The following is a 13299-nucleotide window of genomic DNA, read 5'->3' as shown; positions in this document are numbered from 1 at the left end:
ATAAATATCAACAATGACCCCACTCTATAAGTAAATTCGACTTGATATCTAATTACGAACGCAAACGTGAGGTGAGCTTGAATGTATTGTACTACTATCTGGGCTCTAACAAAAGTCAACATCTTCTTTTTTGACTCGGAAAAAATCTTAGAGACTCGACGCGAACTAAAAAAAAAGGATATAGTTATTGTTGTCCGGGATCCAATAAAGGCATGCCGTTTTCGTTGTCTGGAACGGATGAATATGGCATAGTTTTCGTCCGAGTGCCAGAAAAGGGCATGGTCTTTGCCCATGACGTCGATATAACGTCGGTTCGCGTCCAATGATGCGTTTCTTGACAATAAAAACCTCCTAGTAATTAATTTTACAACTCTTTTTTCTTTACATCTATTATTTGTACTTTACTTGTACCATTTATTCCAAGGGAAAAATGATGTATTCTTAAAAGTGTTTTAAATAAATTGTTATTGTTGCGACAACAACAACAACAATAACAACAACAATAACAACAACAATAGCAACAACAACGAAAACAATGTTGAGGATCGGCTTCTTTAATACTCTTTATCGATGTCTATTTCAACGAAAACCAGCAACAAAAGTAATTTCTCACTTATTCAAACATTATCAAGAAAACTATACAAATTTGTAAAATACAATTTGCTACGTGACAAAGTTTTTGGAAAAAGTATTTGAATTGAATGTTGAGTGAAGAATTACGTTCCTCAACTAGTATAAGGGACTTGAAAAAGCGCTATAACTTGAGGACTTGATTACGTCAATGTTTTCATTGGATGCACCTTATTATTCATGAGGATGTCGATTCTTTCCAATGTTTCATCGAATCTACTATGGCCGATCGGTTATGATACTTGACTAGGGATTCTCCAGACCGGGTTCGAACCTCCCAAGTAAATAAAACAAATGTTTTTTTTTTTTTTTTTCTTACTAATTTATATTAGTAAATAAAACATCGTAGTATGTTAATAACGTGTAATGTCAAACATTTTCAGTTTAAAATTCTATAATAACTTCTGACACATTGTGTTTGAAAACAAGAATCTTCCTGATGAAAGCGTATGGTTTGTTTGGTTGAATGATGAGCTGTAAGAATTAAAATAATAAATAAATCATGCTTAAAAGTACCGTGCGTTGCTATAAAATAATCTTTCGCAATAAGAAGCATTGTTGATTATCATATTCTTCCGTATAATTTTAAAAAAGGGCTTTTTTTTAAGTGTCAAGATTTGCAACTAAAATATGTAATTTGTAAATATATTATAAACAAAAAAATTTGTTCATCTTGTGCGATAACTGTCATTACTGGAGCAACAAAGCCCTGATGCTGAATCTCTGCATTTTTCATTGCCACAAAATTACAAATATATTTATATATACATATATATATGTACATGTATATATATATATATCTATCTATCTATGTAATTATAATAATTAATAAGCGGTTACCTTTCAGCATGAAACTTACGATCCAAAGTTCTGAGACATGATACTTACATCATACCTGTAAGCAAAAATATTATAAAGCCAGAATCTGAAAAAACGAAGAACATGCAATAAGCAAGCCTTTACCGTTAGCTAACAATTACACATAACAATTGTCGCCCAGCTCTTACGACGAGAACGTGGTAATAGGCGCATGATAAGCCAGCAAAATCCTTTTAATTTTTTATAAACTCTACCATGCAATGAAACTATACAATTAGATTTGCCGTCTTTTCTTTAAGAGCCACCTACCTATAGCAATATTCTATACAATTTACCTGCCTTACAAGTAACTAATAGGACCAGCGGGATGACCTAACTAAGCAAGCTCCGGCTGGCGCGCTCTATGAATAGCGCCGAGGTCGCCGGTCAAAGAAGATGGAAAGAGATCGAGTCGTCCTTATGTCCGACGCCGAGTTTAAGCGAATAATTTTTAGCGTGTTTGGTTGGCCAGCATTGAGGTGGTAGCGCACCGTATGTAAAAATTTCCCGACGGTAACGCGAAGTTTCAGTATTTCGTTTATTATATTTTCATATTTATTATTTTTTTTGTAGTTGCAAAGGCTAAATATAGAAAAAAAAAAAAAAAAAAAGGCTTTTAAATTTTAATGATTCCAGATTAAGGCTGAATTTGCTCTATCTCCATTATTAACGTAGATATGGCCGTTTAAAGTCTTGGCCATGCATGAATAGCGCCGAAAACGCCGGTAATAGACGTTAAAAACGATCGAGTCGTACTTTCGTCCGACCCCGAGGTCGTCGCGAATATTTTCCAGCGTGATCGGTTGGCCGGCGTAAGGGTGGTAGCCCGCCGTATATGACGTGATGGCTGAGTAACAATCTGGTATCGATTGGTCAAGGATCGTCATCATTCTCACTGCATGCATGAATAGCGCCTGAGTCGCCGGTAAAAGACGTTAAAAGCGATCGAGTCGTATTTTCGTTCGACCCTAAGGTCGTCGCAGATATTTTCCAGCGTGATCGGTTGGCTGGCGTTGTGGTGACAGCATTTATTGAGTAAAATTATCAAGGTCGTTGAGTTAATAACCTGAAAAAAAAACAATCAAGTGTTACCTGTCGTAAGTAGTATTTGGGTTCGATATAATACTAACAACAAGTTGCTTTGGTAATATATATTTATCCTTCGATACAACAATCCACAGGTACTTTATTCTTACTTTTTTTTAAGTATAGCTTAAGGTGAACCTTGCTAAAAGCCGTCTTGATACTTTCGTCCCCCTATCGAATGAGAACAAGAGCCTGAGTCTTGCGCTCAATTGTAGCAAGCATGTGCATCAAAATTTTAACCACACGGTCCTTTTTTCGCTCTTTTGCCAGGAGCGAACCCGACGAGACATCAGCGTATACCTTAGACTCTAACAAGTTATTATTAATCCATAACACCTCAGCAATTCTATACATTAACTTGCGTATAAACGGCTGTCCCCAGTTAAACTTTCTGTTAAAGGCTATTTGAAGGTTAAAATGACGTTTCTTAACAAAGTCGCTGCGGGCTTCTTTGTTGCTAGTGAGTTGCTCTACAAGTTCCCAGTGTTTCCCTCACGAATGATGCATGCATATGTATAAGTGGGATAAAGACGAGTGCTCGTCACTACAAAATTGTCCATTAACTCACGTCTCTCCCACTTGTGCCATATATTGTGTCCCTCCATCCTCCCTTTTGCCTTCAACCTCCATTTAAAAACCCCCAGTATCTAATAGTCAATCAGAAGCGTCCCGCACACTTAACGAGTGTCACATTGCGCACTATCCCCACTCCACATTATTCATCGTCAGACTCCAACACCACGTCGTCAAGCGCACGGTGCTGGGGGCGGCCAACTTTTGTTTGCGGTCAATCTCCTAACTCGCAGTACCCCTCAAAGCGAGCCACGTCTACATTGACCGGCACGTCGCTCAGCACCTTCAGCTTTTTGCTTTTTGGCCCCCATCTCGATACCCTTAGCAAAGGGATTTTTAACGAGAGAAAGCTTAGGAAGAGTCAGCAGCGGCTTTGTCTCCTTATTTTTTACAGCCTTTCCGGAGGACTGTGTTGCGGCTTCCGGAAATATCGAACGAACTGAAATATATTACAAAAATGTAGAAAAATTTGAACAAAACAATAACAATATTATGAGCACCGTACGAGAGAAAGTCTCTACTTACCCTTATCCATCTCTCTCCCAACGTTCCTATGTTCTATCAGCCTATCGCGGTACTTCTTGATTTTTGCGCCGTAATGTATGATATTCAGAGCATCACTTGGCGTCCTTAGCAGTTCCGCTGTAAGTCCCTGAAACAAAAACAAACACTTTTAAATATGTACTGCGTTAATGATTATTAGTATTACAGATATTTTTATTATCATTAGTATTAATATTATTATCATCACTATTACTATTTATTATTTATATATATAAGCAATTCTTACGATTTTATAGTACCGGATTTTTTCTACATACGCTGCGTCCGCTGCTTCCCATTTTCTTGAACAAATTATTAAGACTTGGAGCATTTTAGAAAAAATATATACAATTAGTATTAAGCGTAAGGTACATTCGCCACTCACTCGCTTTGCGTAACGCGCTTTTTTTGGCGCAACGTCTCCAGTGCCTCTGACAAACGCCTTCCGTTTTTAACCTTTAATTTAAGGTCGCCTCTAACATCGACATTCCCAGTTTGCACGTCCTAAGTAGACAAATGTTTCTCCCATTAGGCGACAAGTCTTTTAATTTTGTCCCGCTTCAGCGACATCTTCATTCTTTGTTTAGACCTGCAACAGAAAAATTGAAATTGTAGTTAGTCGCGTCTTATTGATATATCACGCAAGTGCCTGTCACGTAAAACGTGAATCGAGCGCAGTCTGTTTGCGCTTAAAACGCAAGTAAAACGTAAAACCAAACGTAGAAAAGTTGCGTTAACTGTCGACAAGATGTCAGATCTGTCTCGAAACAGTACACAAAATTGAAACAGTTAACACCTTACATTAAACACAATGGGAATTAAACAACACAGGTTTTTGTGTACTCTTCATTTAAAGCCTTAGAACACTAAAACACGATTGTACAATATATATATATATATATATATATATATATATATATATATATATATATATATATATATATATATATATATAAATCTATATTATTATAATAATTAATAAACGTTTACCTTTCAACATAAAACTTACGATCCAAAGTTCTGAGACTTGATACTCACATCATACCTGTAAGCAAAAATATTATAAAGCCAGAGTCTGAAAAGACGAAGAACATGCAATTAGCAAGCCTTGACCGTTAGCCGACAATTACACATAACAATTGTCGCCCAGCTCTCACGACGAGGACGTGGTAATAGGCGCATAAAAAGCCAGCAAAATCCTTTTAATTTTTTATAAACTCTACCATGCGTTGAAACTATACAATTAGATTTGCCGTCTTTTCTTTAAGAGCCACCTACCTATAGCAATATTCTATACAATTTACCTGCCTAACAAGTAACGAAGAGGACTAGCGGGATGACCTAACTAAGCAAGCTCTGGCTGGTGCTCCCTATGAAAAGCGCCGAGGTCGCCGGTCAAAGAAGATGGAAAGAGATCGAGTCATCCTTATGTCCGACGCCGAGTTTTAGCGAATAATTTTTGGCGCGTTTGGTTGGCCGGCATTGAGGTGGTAGCGCGCCGTATGTGAAAATATTCTGACGGTAACGCCCCGTTTCGATAAGAATAGCGCCAATAACCCGACGCGGTAATAAACAACGGTCCAAATTTAACGACGTTGGATCGAGTGAGCGCACAAACGTTGGAAATGCAGAACACATCGATGCAGCCGTTGTTTTTTTTTTTTCCCACTATTGGACCACCACTACCACAACCACCACAAAAAGACACCGTGCGTGAAGGAGCTTGTCGAAGCAGGGTGTCACCGTCGTCATCTTAAGGATGTTTGCGCAGAGCATTAGCCCGAATTAATAAGGAGTCAGTGGGTTAACTGGGCTATTGGGGTTAACGGGCTATTGGGTTAGTGATAAATCACTAGCTCAAGTCACAAGCTTGTTTCGTGCTCTCAAGTTTTATTACGTTTGTTAAAGCGAATTGTTTAAACAAAATTCCGCCCTCTCCACCCACTTGACGGTTTTACCGCTGGCTATCATCGTAAGACTCACTTGCGAAGGTATTGAGCCCAGCTGTTTCGGCGAATTTTGCTGAAACTCCTGCTATATCGAAGATTTTCGCTTTCTTTATAGAATTCGCCCTGATTCAGTCCGATTGGACCAACTTGGAACTTGCAAGGGCCCTTCTAAAAACTTATAATCCTGAAAAATATAAAGTTTTCCATGTGTTTAGCCTGGCTGCTTTGATAAATCTCGCTTCAATCGCCGCCATAATAAATGAATTGTTTAAAATTGATAGCAGTAAGTTTAACATTTGCTATGATGCTTTGGACGGCCTTGCCAACTAACTTATGCAATTTTTTATTATTTTTTGTGAAGATGCAAAGGCCTGATATGATAAAAAAAAAAGAAAATTTTTTTAAACTTTAATGATTCCTTATTTAGGCTTATTAAGCTCTTTCCCCTTTATTTACGAAGATATGTCCGTTTTTATTTTTGGCCATCTTTTTAACCCAAAAACTTAGATTTCGAGCGTTTTCACGTGTTTTTGTCCATTTGCTATGATGTTCTAGACTGCCTGGACACTTAACTAATACAATTTCATTATTTTTTATGTAGACGCAAAAGCTAAATATAAAAAAAAAAAAAAAAAAATTTTACAAATTTTTATGATTCTAAATTAAGGCTTATTTTGCTCTATCTCTATTATTTACAGAGATACGGCCGTTCCAAGTTTTGGCCATTTTCTAAGCTCGAACTCTTAGATTTTAAGCGTTTTTACGAGATTATGTCCATTTGCTCTGATGTTTTAGACTGCCTGAACAATTAACTGATACATATTTATTTTTTTTTGTGTAGTTGCAAAGGCCTAATATAAAGAATAAAAAAAAAAAAAAAAAAAAAAAAATTTTGATGATTCCCAATTGAGGCTTGTTTCGCTCTTTCTATATAATTTACGAAGATACGGCTTTTTTAGGTTTTGGTAATCTTATACATTTTTTTTTTTTATATTTAGCCTTTGCGTCTACACAAAAAATAATGAAAATGTATTAGTTAAGTGTCCAGGCAGTCTAGAACATCATAGAAAATGGACACAAACACGTGAAAATGCTCGAAATCTAAGTTTTTGGGTTAAAAAAATGGCCGAAATTTAAAACGGACGTATTTTCGTAAATGAAGGAGAAAGAGCTAAATAAGCCTAAATTAGGGATCATTGAAGTTTAAAAAAATTTTTCCTTTTTTTTTTTTTAATATCAGGCCTTCACATCTTCACAAAAAATAATAAAAATTGCATAAGTTAGTTGGCAAGGCCGTCCAGAGCATCATAGCAAATGTTAAACTTACTGTTATTAATTTTAAACAATTCATTTATTATGGCAGCGATTGTAGCGAGATTTATTAAAGCAGCCAGGCTAAACACACGGAAAACTTAATATTTTTTTGGATTATAAGTTTTTAGAAGGGCCCTTGCAAGTTCTAAACTGGTCCGACTAGACTGAATCAGGGCGCATTCTATAGAGAAAGCGAAAATCTTCGATATAGCAGAAGTTTCAGCAAAATTCGCCGAAATAGCTGGGCTCAATACCTTCGCAAGTGAGTCTTACGATGATAGCCAGCGGTAAAACCGTCAAGTGGGGGGAGAGAAGGGAATTTTGTTTAAACAATTTGCTTTAACAAACGTAATAAAACTTAAGAGCACGAAACAAGCTTGCGACTTGAGCTAGTAATTTATCAATAACACAATAGCCCGTTAACCCCAATAGCCCAGTTAACCCACTGGCTCCTTATTGTTCCGGGCTAATGCTCTGCGCAAACATCCCAAAGATGACGACGGTGACACCCTGCTTCGACAAGCTCCTTTACGCACGGTGTCCCTTTGTGGTGGTGTTGGTGGTGGTGGTTCAATAAAGGGAAAAAAAAAAAAAAACAAACAACGGCTGCATCGATGTGTTCTGCGTTTTCAACGTTTGTGCGCTTACTCGATCCAACGTCGTTAAATTTGGACCGTTGTTTATTATCGCGTCGGGTTATTGGCGCTATTCTCATCGAAAAGGGGCGTTACCGTCGGGAAATTTTAACATACGGTGTTTGAGAAACTCTTTATTTGTTGAGTACAAGGGAAGTGAACCCGGCGACAATGAATGGCGTACTTTTTGCGTACTATGCTCTGCTGATAATGTTGGTGAACTAGCTGTCTCGAGCGGCTTGCTGGCTGCTGCTGGTGTGGCTTGGCTGGTAGAGGCTTGTAGCTGGCCAGCTGATGCGTGAACCTGTGTATCAGGAGACGTACTGAGCTGGTCCCGGCACAGGCCGTCGATGCCAGCGGCAGCGGCGTAATGAGGCGCCGAGACGATCAGGAGGGGGGGGGGCCAACCGACAGTATATCGTCGAACGAAACATCCCACCCGCCTCGTTTCAGGAACGAAACTTCAAGTCCCGCCCGCCGTATCCAGAGCGGTTTCGCCTCCGGGCGATGCAGGCTGAAAGGCGGTCCGGGTTATCACGGAAAGCAGCGTGACTTTCGTGATTGGCCTGGTGTATTCTCCCGTCGCCGTTCGGACGATCACAGCGCGTATAAGAGGGCAAGCGCCGTCAAGGATGGGTGGGTGTCGCTCCGTGAAGGTCATCTCGGCGTGCTGGAGGCGACCGCCCACACGCAGAACGCTGTCTGTATGAACGAAGGCTGCGAGCGATGTCAGTGGGTGCCACTTGAGAAGGGCGCGGCCCGTGCGAAGCAGTGCAAGTTCATCAGAGAAGGCATGCTGCTGGCTCAAGCGCACGCAAGCGAGGTAGGCATCGGTCAACTCGGTAGCCGTCGGTGCTGAGAGCATCGGTCGTTTAGGGGCTCGGCCGAGATGGAGTCTCGCCCACCGACGCAGGTGGGTGAGGGTGCGCAGGAGGACGCCCAGAACAGAGAACAGTCGGAGAAGGTCGAACTCGACCTTTTGCGTGACGTTGCAGAGGCGAGGAGGTGAGGGCTGTGGCAGCTCGGAGGACTCCTAGGGCCAACGATCAGGGCCTTCAGACAGCCAGGAAGGGCCAGTCCGACATGTCTGCTGGCGGTGTAGAGTCTGGGCATCGGTGCCTCGAGACGCCACATCGGCAGGATTGTCATGAGTAGGCACATAGCGCCAGATGTGCGGTGGCAGTACCTCCTGGATGTGGGTGACGTAGTTGTCGTCGAGAGCGTGGTTGGTCGGCTCGGCGGAGCGGAGCCAGCGTAGAACGACTTGGAAGTCGCACCAACCGTAGCATTGCTCAATAGGGATATTCTACTCGCTGACGACCAAGCGCAGTAGTTTCGCAGCAAGTTGCGCGGCACGCAGCTCAAGGCGAGGGATCGTCATGCGAGCCTGGGGCGTGGCTGACGGCTTGAGGCTTCGGATGGGCGCAAGTTTCGTTTTGGCCAGCAGAATGTGGCAGCGGACTTGCCCTGAGGAGTCCTGCAGCTGGGAGTACATCACCGCGCCCATCGCGCGGCGGCTGGCGTCTGAAAAGGTGAGGAGGTGAATCTTTGACGGAGCCGAAGATCTAATTCAACGTGGAATGGAGAAGCCTTGGATTGATTTCAGCTCAGTGGTGAAAGCTGACCATCGAAGAGCCATTGATGCAGGCACGACCTCATCCCAATCTAACCGGGCGCGCCAGAGATCCTGCGCAAGGAGCTTGGCTTGGAGTATGGTCAGCGCGAGCCAACCGCAAGGATCGAAGAGGCTCGCGAGTCCAGCAAGGATGCTCCGCTTGGTGTCCTGTTCTCGAGCTGTCAGGGGTGTGAACCGGAAAGTATCCGAGGCTGGGTCCCAGCTGATGCCAAGCTCGCTGACGAGGCCGGCGTCGCTGAGTTCAAGCCACGTAGGGTGCAGGCAAGCTTCCTGGGTGAGGTCAGCCAGAAGTTCGGCGTCATTGGTGACCCATTTCCGGAGTGGAAATCCGCCTGAGCGCAGCAGACCGATTACTTGATCCCAAGAGGATGTCATTCACGTACCAATCGTTCATGATGACAGGTACGGCGTCCGGCCACAAGTGTCCTTCGTCATGGCAGAGTTGTTAAATCACACGCAGTGACAAGGAGGGCGAGCAAGTCGCGCCATAAGTGACGGTGCGCAGTTGATAGTGTACAGGCGGCTGACTCGGATCGGGGCTCCAGACGATGCGCTGAAGGTCTGCGTCTCGCGGGTCGACCCAGATTTGGCGGAACATCATCTGGACATCGCTGCAGAAGGCCACGCGATGTCTTCGCCATTGCAGCAGGACTGTCGGTAGTGCGGCCTGGAGTCTCGGCCCGGAAGGCAGGATGTCGTTTAGGCTGTAGCCGCTCGAGGTTGGGTGCGAGGCGTTAAACATGACGCGCAACTTTGGTCCAAGGTTCCCGTGTTGCCAGATGCCGTGGTGCGGGACGTAGCAGACCGTGCCGCTCGGTTCGGAGAGCTCTTGGCTGGAGAGCTGCTTCATATGACCGAGGGCGAGGTACTCGCTCATGAAGCGGATATACTCGGTCGCCATCTTTGAGTCCCGCTGGAGGCGACGGTGTAGAGATCGCAGTGAGGCCAGGGCACTAGCCAGGCTATCGCCGAGGAGCGGTGCAGCATTGGGCTTCATAGGCAAACGCACGATATAACGGCCGTCCGCGTCGCGCTGGTAGTTGGCGAAAATCCGCTCGCAGTCGATGTCATCGGGCGCGCGGCGGCAGACGGAGGGCCCCTCTTCAAGTTCCCAAAAGCGCTGGAGTAGCATGACGAGGTCGCGATGCCAGGGTGGAGCCAGCTCGTCGTGCAGTGTCGGACACGCGACGGCGCTGTCCAAGGGGTGCCCAGGAGCACACCCGACTAGAGTCCAGCCGAGTGCTGTATGCTGACCGACGATCACTCCACGCTAATGGTACCCAGGGCGCAGCAGACGGCTGTAGACCTCAGCGCCGATGAGAATATCGACCGCACGAGGAAGGCCAAAGTCGGGGTCGGCGAGGTCCTGCAGGCTGGCCCAGACTCGCAGGATGCTGGAGTCAAGTGGGGCCGCAGGAGTTAAAAGACCGAGGTGGGGTATGCACAGCGCCTTCAAATGCAAACTGGAGGTGCCATCCCCTGGCATCAGGTGCAGGCTGGCGCGGAGTGTCGACCTTACGGGGTGTTCGCCGCCGATGCCCGATACGCTGGTTCTAGAATCCTCCAAAGGGGCCTTTAGGCGGCGAGCGAGCTTGAGAGAGATGGCCGAGATCTCAGAGCACGGGTCGAGGAGGGCTCTTACGGTGACGATGGGCCCCCAGCCACTGCTGAGTTGGACGAGCGCGGTCAGAAGCACCGTGAGTCATTGCCGGGACTCATCAGGAGTCTTGAGGAGATCGGAGCTGGTTGGCTTTGCATGCTTAGGTGGGTCCAAAGATCCTGGAGCTTCGGACCGGCGCTTGCGGCTGTCGTGCAGCAGACTGTGGTGCGCCGCCCAGCAGCGCTGGCAGACCGACTTGGAGGGGCAGTTATGCAGGGAGTGCCCTGGCTTCAGGCAGTTGAAGCATAACTTCTCCTGGAATACGATGTGCATTTTGGCGGCTGGATTCAGATCCCGGAACTGACCGCAATGCCCGAGATAGTGAGGTTCATGACAATCCGGACAGTTCGCTGGGGCCTCCTGGGTCGTGAGGAAGCGGAAATTGCGCTCTGCATGCGTCGAGGAGGGCCCTCGTGAGCCGGCGGAGCCAGTCGAGCGCGCTAGATGAGAAGCCTCTACGGAGCTGAGAGTGCGGCATCTGCGCCGCAGAAACGCAGCCAGCATGGTAAAGGTGGCCCAGGAATCACCGGGCATGTTGCTGGAAATCTCCAGCTTCTCCAGCTCGTCTTCCCAAGCACGTCTTGTGGTGGTGTCCATGCCCGTTGCTGCAAACGCGATGAACCAATGATCCCAGGAGGCGACAGGGCGGCCGAGAGCACTGAGCTGATCGCGATGACGTTCAAGCGTGTCCAACAGCCCTTAGAGACCTCCAGCTGACTTGTCCTGAAGAGGCTTGATGTTGCGGAGCGCCGCAACGTGGTCCTGCACGAGGAGCCACCGATGCTCATAGCGGGCCTCGAGTAGGCTCCAGGCTGTCGGGTAGTTGGACCCAACGATCTGCACGGAGTCCAAGACGGCCTTGGCATCGCCTTGAGTGAGTGACTTTAAATAATAGAGTCTCTCAACGTCCGTTAGCTGCTTGTCGTCGTGTATGAGGGCTTGGAACAGGTCCCTGAAGGATTCCCAGTCCTCTCGTCGTCCCGAGAAGGGCGGGATGGTGATCGTAGGCAACTTGGGCCCACGAAGTCGTGCCGGTTCTCCGGCTGGGTGGATTTCCCCGTGGGCCCCGGTCGGGGCTAGTGCGAGCCAAGCGTCATACAGGTGTGACCGGGCATCGACGAAGTTGGCCTCTGCGGCGGCACATATGTCGTCCGTGGCGTCGCCGTGTTCGGTGGTTTCTGCGGTCAACAAACCCACATGGTTGACCTGGAAGTCATTTCAGTAGGCGTCCAAGAGCTCAAGCCGAGCCGTGACGAGGCCTGGGGTCCAGTGGCTTGTCTTGGTGGCCTTTACAGCGGCCGTGAACCGAGCGATGACGTCGCCAAGCCGTTGTTGGGTGGCGGACAAGGCTGACGCCTGTCCAGTTTCCCTGAAAATCATGAATATAACGAGTTCGACGTTAAATCATCAACGGAACTCGAGGCGGACGCTTCTTGATCAATTATAAGTCGCTTTGCTGAGCCAACTGTTTCGTAAGCGAGGCGACACGGCGCCAGGCAATCGGAAAGGATGACTACTCTGCAAGCGAGGCAGCAAGGCGCCAGACGCTCAGTTGGCTGCATAAAATCCCCGACACGGGCCTCACGGCGACCGTGGTGGTCTCGAGTGCGCGTGCACTTGTGAGCAGCAGTCATGCAATGCGAGCAACTTGGTGGCCGCGGGGGCTGACGCTCGCACGGCGAGCAGCCAATATGGCGGTCCCAAGCGCGCGTGCACTCGCGAGCGCCAGTCGGCGACGCCTACGATATGGCGGCCGCGGTGGCTGACAAACGAAAACCACGGCTGCTACGCAATCCGTATCATGGGCAGCGTGGTGGCCATGACCTCCGGCTACATTAATGAACGCTCGTGGACGTGCAAGACACGCGCATTAACACAAGACGCAGGACTTCACGCGTACTTACTTTGTGCCGGCTTTCCTCTCCTTGTTGCTGAATCCGGCTCGAAGGACCAATGTTAGAGAAACTCTTTATTTGTTGAGTACAAGGGAAGCGAACCCGGTGACAATAAATAGCGTACTTTCTGCGTACTATACTCTGCTGATATTGTTGGTGGACTAGCTGTCTCGAGCGGTTTGCTGGCTGCTGCTGGTGTGGCTTGGCTGGTAGAGGCTTGTAGCTGGCCAGCTGATGCGTGAACCCGTCAGTCGACGAACTAAGCTGGTCCCGGCACAGGCCGTCGATGCCAGCGGCAGCAGCGTAATGAGGCGCCGAGACGATCAGGAGGGGATGCCGACCGACAGTATATCGTCGAACGAAACATACGGCACGCTACCACCTCAATGCCGGCCAACCAAACGCGCCAAAAATTATTCGCTAAAACTCGGCGTCGGACATAAGGACGACTCGATCTCTTTCCATCTTCTTTGACCGGCGACCTCCGCGCTATTCATAGAGAGCACCAGCCGGAGCTTGC

At 46.6% G+C, this 13299-nt stretch overlaps 2 protein-coding genes across 2 annotated transcripts; both read right to left on the bottom strand.

Annotated features, from left to right (window-relative positions):
* Window positions 1-8621: 8621 nt before the first annotated feature.
* LOC149373635 (uncharacterized) lies at window positions 8622-9095 on the bottom strand. The gene is made up of 2 exons (XM_089596955.1): window positions 8903-9095; window positions 8622-8851 (listed from the first exon to the last, which is right to left on the bottom strand). The coding sequence occupies exons 1-2, from the start codon at window positions 9093-9095 to the stop codon at window positions 8622-8624; spliced, it is 423 nt and encodes a 140-aa protein (XP_089453081.1).
* A 574-nt stretch (window positions 9096-9669) lies between these two features.
* Window positions 9670-12518, bottom strand: LOC149373634 (uncharacterized). The gene is made up of 6 exons (XM_089596954.1): window positions 12302-12518; window positions 12191-12253; window positions 11592-12062; window positions 10934-11489; window positions 10531-10888; window positions 9670-10473 (listed from the first exon to the last, which is right to left on the bottom strand). The coding sequence occupies exons 1-6, from the start codon at window positions 12516-12518 to the stop codon at window positions 9670-9672; spliced, it is 2469 nt and encodes an 822-aa protein (XP_089453080.1).
* Between the last annotated feature and the right edge of the window lie 781 nt (window positions 12519-13299).

The sequence above is a fragment of the Copidosoma floridanum genome, unplaced genomic scaffold (genome assembly GCF_036245765.1).
Source record: "Copidosoma floridanum isolate Cflo_tuat_1 unplaced genomic scaffold, Cflo_Japanese_pri ptg000030l, whole genome shotgun sequence".
Taxonomy (NCBI): Eukaryota; Metazoa; Arthropoda; class Insecta; order Hymenoptera; family Encyrtidae; genus Copidosoma; species Copidosoma floridanum.
The sequence above is the reverse complement of the archived record's forward strand: the minus strand, read 5'-3'. Positions and strand labels throughout refer to the sequence as shown.